The sequence below is a fragment of the Neodiprion pinetum genome, chromosome 5 (assembly GCF_021155775.2).
Source record: "Neodiprion pinetum isolate iyNeoPine1 chromosome 5, iyNeoPine1.2, whole genome shotgun sequence".
Classification (NCBI taxonomy): Eukaryota; Metazoa; Arthropoda; class Insecta; order Hymenoptera; family Diprionidae; genus Neodiprion; species Neodiprion pinetum.
The window spans coordinates 20,634,858-20,642,900 of record NC_060236.1 but is presented as its reverse complement, the minus strand read 5'-3'; the positions used below and the strand labels follow the sequence as shown (position 1 = coordinate 20,642,900).

The following is an 8,043-nucleotide window of genomic DNA, read 5'->3' as shown; positions in this document are numbered from 1 at the left end:
GCTCTGCATTCGGCATTCTTTTTATATTCTCACTGTCGCACAATTAAATCAATCTGAATAAACTTATTCCTCATTTTCAGCGAAACTAGACGGCGTTAAGACGTACATGCGAATGCGAAGGGTGCCGAACCACTTGCAGGTCAAGGTGATCAAGTGGTTTGACTATCTGTGGTTGACCCAGAAGTGTTCCGACGAAGAAAAGGCAGTTAGTTGTTTACCAGGTAATTCTAGTACCACCGATGTTACAAGGTATTTACCAATTGTCCTATACTTTAAATCATAGAGTTGTGCTTGCAACTCTATCGCACCTTTTTTGCTCCGTTCAAAAGTCGTTACAGCATCAAATTGATTCGACTCACATCTGAATCTATTTTCAGATAAACTGAAAGCTGAAATGGCGATAAACGTTCATTTGGACACCTTAAAGAGAGTTGAAATATTCCAAAATACAGAAGCAGGCTTCCTCTGTGAGTTGGTGCTGAGATTACGACCCGTCCTTTTCTCACCCGGTGATTATATTTGCCGCAAAGGTGAGTGAAACAATTTAAAATATTTTTCTACCATCCGTCATCAAATTTCTTTGTAAATATTCTCACTCGATATCATCGAGTATTATGTAAACTACACAATACGTAGTTGCCAGGGTTTCAAGATGTATTCTGAGAGAATCGGTATCTTTTTCATGACTTGGCTACATTCAATTCCCACGAAAGTAACGTATTGTGAACATAATATTAAAAAAGAAACATAGATTATTCTAATGGTTTCACGCTCTTTGAACACTGTGCTGAACATGTCTTCATGATCAACGTGTATCATTGTTTTCCTGGAATCATGATTAGATATTGATTTTGTGCTAAACAAGCATTCCGATTTCACAACGCAAGCGTCGAAAAATGAAAAACATATCGTTGTTCCCTCATTGACAGGTGAGGTGGGAAAGGAAATGTACATAGTGAACAGAGGTCGCCTACAGGTGGTAGCAGACAACGGAAAGACCGTCCTAGCGACGCTCAAGGCGGGTTCCTACTTCGGAGAAATCAGCATCCTCAATATGGGGACTGCAGGTAAAGAGTGCGGTAAATATTCCAACCAGCCAGGGGACTCAGGGTGTCCCTATTTCAATCTCTCATGTTTACGTTTCTTCATTATCAGCAACTATACGACGCTATTCGATCGTCATGCATCGCATAATGCAGCCTGGTATGAGCTGATAGTCTCCCCCAATATACTTTGGAATGGATTATTGGTTTAGAGGGATACGTAACACTATGCGACCCTTATATTTATAAATTTTCCTTGTTATTAGCAAGCCATAAGTTATTTTACTATCAGATTAGTAAAAATTGAATGATGTGCTTACGTATTCCTGCGGATTACTTCTCTTTTTCTCTTTCTCGTTCTGTCTTTCTCCACTACTCAATCTATATTTCTCACTATCTTGAATACTCTTAGTTAGATCACAGTCATTTCTTACTCTCAAGCCACTGCTTTACCAACCGCACACCATTTTTCCCCCACACCACTTTCTATAATTGGCAGACTATTGGTTGTGATGAAGAATGATTTTCGTTCAAGGCTGCTTTCTCATTGGCGAAAATAATTTTTTTCTAATCACCAATGACACAAGCTCTTTCATACCGATGAAAAAAAAATAATTCAGAAGTATTCAATCAGTACGATTCAATTCTGCCAGTCAAATACTATTACAACACTTTTAATATTTTTTGATAGAGCTCTTTTATCCCCCTTATCGTACACCATCCTATTACGATTTACCACACTACAAATAGTTATTAGAATCCCTTTTGGATATTCCCAATACAGAAGTTTACATGGCAATGTATCCAAACCGAAATTGCTTCTGTTTTTATAAGCTACATTTTTCAAAATATCATTCGCTATGTTGAATGCGTAGTATTTTTCGAGTATACGATAAAAAAATTTGCGAACGTAATTTAAGTGAAATAAAATTATTAGCAACCACCAGTTAACTAGTCAATGTATAATTAATATTATCCGTTTTTAATAATTTTCCAATAATTTTATTATTAAACTAGAGACCCTCAAAGAAATGTACAAAACTCGCGGCTTTACTCGTGAGTGAGTGCTTCGATGCAGTTGTTCTCAGATGCAATTACTTTCACATATGCATCTAATGAACAACTATCCACTGTTTCCTGCTCTACACCATGTTTGTATCCTTACAATTAGTTCCTAAGCGTTTACCAAAGATGAACCGACGTCTGAAACATTCTTACTCTAATTTTTTTTGGCTTGAGGTGTCGTTTCGATAACTTTCGATTTTGTAAACGACTTGCCAAGCGGAATACAATCGCAAGCTTACCAACAGCAGACATCTTGGTTCCGTACCTTTACGTGATATAATTACACTGGCTTGATAACTTCGGTTTGGTTTTCAGTTTTCTTACATTATGTTATGGGAAACATTTATATGTGAATAATAAACTCAACACCACAGATTCCAAACACATGTGCTGGTTTCCAAAACTCCATCTCACGTACATAAGATACCTATATACATAATGTATGTACGCGGATTGACATGGGTCTAGTTTCGTGCTAGTATTGTTGAGTCTTACAATCCACCCACGTATTTAGGAAGTAAAAAAGTTGCAATTTCTATCCTTCATTATTATTATTACTATATATTCACTTTATTATATTAATATTGTAGACCTTGCTTAATATACGTATCTATACCTATATCCTCTATGTACTCATTATTGTACTGCAGTTATTATGGATCGTATAGAATATTTTTCTTTATGTTTCTAATACTCAATTCCTTTTTGCATTCTTGAGTAGAATTCGTTTGAAAAAAAAAACAGAAATCAATATACAAGTAATAAATATAACATGAAGTAATGAAAGAGCTGAGCAGTGCTTAGATAAGGCGAATCGAAGATAAAGTTAAATGTGTACACCTTGACATTATATTTATCGCACACCGTAATCATGCGTCAAAATGATTCGAGTTCAGTTCGATTCTTTGCTACCAGATGATCGATGAAAATTCCGAGACAAATCAAATTTGAAATTTGGATAATATGAGTACGTTATACCTACATATATCTGTAAATATAGTACAATATAATTCATAAGATTGTTTACAAGAATACTTTCAAATTATCACCGAAAATAGAGAAATAACAAAAAGCAAATCCTTGAATAAAAAATAATATTTCTTTCAATATGTATCTTTATTCAAAATTGACAACTGACCATCTAAATTATTTACTTACTATCAAAAAATGAGAAAAACTGCATCTGTCATAAAGTTTTCTCGTTCCCAGATGGTTAAATCGCGCTGATGTGTAGGAATAGCTGTAGGGTTAAACAAATCAAAAATAAATCTTGTAAAAGCAAGAAATGCCGACGGATGTGGCGGGGAGCTTGGGACTATCTGATAATAATTAACTGGCTATAACGACGTAGGTAACCGGAGAACAGCTAGCGTTCGTTCCGTCGGATACTCGGACCTGTTCGTGCTGAGTAAAAAGGACATGTGGGACGTCCTGAAGGAGTATCCAGCGGCCAGGGTACGACTGGAAGCAATCGCCGTAAAAAGACTTGAGAAATATAAGAGGGCACCGCTTGAAAAAGGTAAAAATGGTTGCGTTTCATTCTATTAAACAGATATAATTCTATTTTCTTGTACTTGTGCGACTTCGCATTTACGAAATATAGGAGACTGTACAACCTGGATCCAACATTTCGGAAGACAGAACTTGCAGCCTAGAATCTCTCTAAGTGGCCACAGTTGAAAATCACTTGACTTATATTTTTTACTCTGTCTAATGTGTAAAGTCTAATTTCACTGTATCTAAATGTGATGAGACAGAAGCATGCTCATAGCTTATACAAACGTGTAATGTTGCTGAAACGATCAGCTGATCGCACTTTCGGTGCCATATTATTCAGATCCGCTCATATATTGGATCGCCGTTCAGGGTTCAGCTTAATAATATCTCTTTGTCAGCTACCGATATTGTATTGTACTGATCATAGGAAATACATTTTTGCGCGGAACTACCTCAGAACAGTAAACTTTGTAGGGTTATATTTGAGATCCTCGAATGCACTCGTTGCATCGACGATGAATCGAGCGCTCTTTAGTTCCGCTTGATACCATAACCCAGAGCAACAGGTGCTAACATAAAATGCGCGTATAGGGTTGCCTTACAGAGGCACGCGCACATCCCTGAGAATGGGTTTTTTACCCCACATAATCTTAAGGGTTAACGAAATTACTTGAAATTGAGAGGATGGATGGAAAAAGAGGATTGTCAATGCATATATTCAGACACACTCTATTTGCAGAAATCAATATTCAAACAAGAAGATAAAGCTATCCAACTTCTACGAATGCAGGCAGTCATATCTTAATATTTCATCAAAACTCGATCGGTTAATCTGATTTCTAGCCATGGAAGGAATTTGTCTGGTTCATTTATGTATAATATTGTTCCTATACCAGTTTACAGTACGCCTGTGTCCCAGTCGGCCATATTTGCAAAGCGAGTCACAGACCGCAAAGGCTCATGGACGTCAGGGATCAATCGGCAAACGCGACGCTAATTCCTAAAACATTCATGGAATTTATAGTGCAGTCGAGTTTACATTATATGATCAAAGAATGTGACCGTTCAGGACTCGGCGATCAAACAAATTCCAGATTTTGTATTTAGTGTATTTAGTTACGCTGATATAGAAACCCTGCAAAAATGTCGGATAGATAAGTACGGTCCTGTTCGAATTTGTATACGGTTTTTATTTCCGTATTGTATGCGAAATGTGATTTCTTGTAATTTGCGTACACTTCGTATAAGTCTGGATACAATATGAAAACAAAAACTGTACACAAATCCAAAATCCATGATTTGGTACCGTAATTGTTCTTCAAATCGGTTCTCTCTCGACTCTTCCGAAACACTTTAAGGGGAAAAAAGCGTTTCTATATTTCAAAATTTGCACTTTGAGTACCCCGAATGTATTTCATTATGAACAATCTTAGAAACACATCCAATTAGAATCAATAGACCAAAAAGGGCGACTAAGGGAGAGTTGTGATATGTCACGTATTATTTTGGGGGGATCTGATCAAACGAACCATTGTTACGTAGCGGGGTGTCTAAAATCGTGCAAAAAGCGAACGTTTTTGGTTGAATGGCCCCTTATCAATTTCTTATTTTTTTCGCCTTAGAATTAATTCAACACCTAACACCTAATCTACCGGATTGTCAAATAGTTATAAGTGAAATATTACCCAAAGCGTTATCAAAGAGTTTATATGGTTCTCTATTTCGAGGATTATTTTTTGACGATGATTCGACATGTGCCTATAGTGTCATTTTCGAGTATCCAGTGGCAGAAAAAAAACCACTCAGTATTGAAATTCTAATATGCCATAGATCAATGGGGTTTCGTGAACTTCAAAAATGTCCGCAACGACTGCGGATCGGCCTTTGATAAAATGCAACATGGCGGATCAGCCGGTTAACGACGGTGTTATCATAATTTGCAGCGGCCATGGGTAGGTGCCAAAGCACACCCGGTTTGGTGGAGTCGCGGGGTCGGATTCCCCTCGAGGAGATGTGGGTCTCGGCGGTGGAAGCGCGGAATCAGGTGCCGATCCTCGCGTCGGGGGTGCCGGTAGCGATGGTGGCGACATCTAAGACGGCGACGCATTCGTTCTTCTCTCCCTTGCCGAGTCCAGTCGCATCGCGTTGCCAGCAAAGTAGCCAGGGCAGCGGCACAAACGCTGTGGCCGCTAACAACAACAACAATAACAACAGTAACAATAATAACAATAACAGCAATACCAAGAGCATGGAGAACTATATGAGCGCTACCAGCAGCGGACACAGCAACGAGGATCAGAACCAGAGGCCGCCCATTACCGGCGCATCCCTCCAACACTTCAGTGGAAAACAATCCTCGCCATCCGGTAAGTCCCCCGACTACCGTGGGGATCCCTCAACGGCCTAAATAGAGCGCAGCGATAAAAATATACCATTTTGTAACAATCTCTTGCTCGATCGCATAGTGATATGTCCCAAATCTGAGCCAGACATTTTCTCCAAAAGTATCGGTATACCCGAATTCAGAATACGCCATCTGGTGACAACACATCTATGAGAACCGACTGCGTTGTATTCATAGTGCAAGGAGTTAGGTGTGCTCGATAGAGAATCAAGTTTCGTACAAGGTCACGCATTCCTCCAGCTGACGTCACGACAAATCATAGTAAACCCATAGCGCAGGCGCATTCACGCGTACAAAATACAACATAACCTCAACTACAACGTTGATAAACGCATAAACAAACTTAGTGGGTCACGCATCGCGTTGACTCACATCGTTATACGAATTCCATAAAATGATCAATTGTGCGGTTAAGCGCTGTAAGAATCGTGGTCGGACCTGCAGAGGCGGAAGTATTCGCAGTTCGACAATGCGTGGAGTGAAGAATTCAGTCAACGTTTCATGTGTGGTATTCTAATCTACTTCCGAATCTTTTAATAATTTTGAATTGACCGCTTGTTATGACGTCAACTGACGGAACTTTTCTATTGGTTCGTACGAAAAGATGCACAGCAGTACACCTTAACTCTTTACGCCATGATTGTATTTAACCCTTCATTAGCCGCGGGGAGCCGTAAAGACCGCAGCCCCTTTATTTCTTTATCCGTTGCGACAGAAACTTTTCCGGCGCTGTCATTAAGGTAAGTGTACCAGTTATTGACCCTGACCCAATTATTGACCTTTTTTCGTTGTGTCTGTTTGATCCTTATATCTAAAATAATCAAAAAATAAATTTGTAGTGTCTAACGCTCTAGCAATTGGTTTTAGTCATCGAGAAATTCAGAATTTGTGCCATCAATTTATAATTTTGGAAAATGAAAGGGTCAATAATTTGGTCTAAGCGTGTCAATAACTGGTACACTTCTCTTACCTATTTTAACCCGCTGTTTTGGTCATTCATTTCGCAGCCATAAGTAATTAAACTCCGTCGGAGTCTCCACGGGCCTTACGCGCGTACCGGCGTTACGGATCGTGGCATATAACGAGAACAAGTATTTTGCGTGGTAGAGAAATAAACGTAAGGCCACTTCTTTTTTTGTGTCAATTGTAATCTTATCAAAAGTTGCAAATTATATTAATGATATAAAGTTGGAAATTTATAAATATTTATTTAGACCGTTTTTCTCCTTACATGTTCCTTTACGTTGATCGAAAAATGTACTTTTTCTAAGTCAATAAAAACTGTATTCATTTACTAACCGGTTGACTGGTATTGTATGATATCTGTACAAATTTGAATAACTTTCTCAATTTTTAACCGATTTCCATAAAAATTAGTATACAACAGTATTTTGGGATTCTCTATCCAAATATACCATGGAAATGATGAAATCCAAAATGTCGGCCTCAAACTAGCGTCATTAAATATGGTAATTTTTGAGTAACTTTTATAAAATTGGAATTTGTGGTCTGAAAATGGTGTCATTAGATACGTACATTTGCAACTGTTTTTAGTTTTTACCCCCGTAGTTAGCTGATAAAATTTTCATGAACCCAAAGTGTACCACCGAGGAGATCACAGAAAGATTTCAAACTCCACTTTTTTTTGTTTTTTTTTCTTATATTTTTCAACTTTTTAAAGTTTTTTTTTCCTTATTTCATTTGTTAGTTTTGTTTTTTATTCTTTAGTATTTGGCACGGAAATAAAAATTATAAGTATCTTGAAACAAGATCTTAAAACTATGGGGACTGGGGAGCCTTTTATCATTATTCGTAAGAGTGCCCCAAAATTTCGGTTCCCCCAAGTAACAATGCCGCAGAATCGACTGTACCCGAATGGAATCAGCAACATCAAAAACCTCCAGAAACAAATTATTATAACCATGTTGAAATCAAACCATTTTTATGCGAAGAAATTTTGTTTATTTACGATTAGCATTGACTTTAAAATGTGCAACCCGTGAATTCTTATTGCCAGATGCATAGACAAATACA

General features: G+C 37.9%; 1 protein-coding gene across 5 annotated transcripts in view; it reads left to right on the top strand.

Annotated features, from left to right (window-relative positions):
* LOC124218764 (cyclic nucleotide-gated channel alpha-3) overlaps positions 1–8,043 on the top strand; it is a 91,279-nt gene that overhangs the window by 76,635 nt on the left and 6,601 nt on the right. For 3 of the 5 annotated variants that reach the window (XM_069136422.1, XM_069136420.1, XM_046625571.2), the window contains exons 9-13: positions 81–221; positions 378–530; positions 930–1,079; positions 3,460–3,627; positions 5,549–5,971. In XM_069136422.1, the coding sequence (XP_068992523.1) occupies positions 81–221; positions 378–530; positions 930–1,079; positions 3,460–3,627; positions 5,549–5,971 (1,035 nt within the window). The remainder of the gene's footprint in view (positions 1–80; positions 222–377; positions 531–929; positions 1,080–3,459; positions 3,628–5,548; positions 5,972–8,043) is intronic. The other 2 variants (XM_069136421.1, XM_069136423.1) reach the window with 2 other exon arrangements.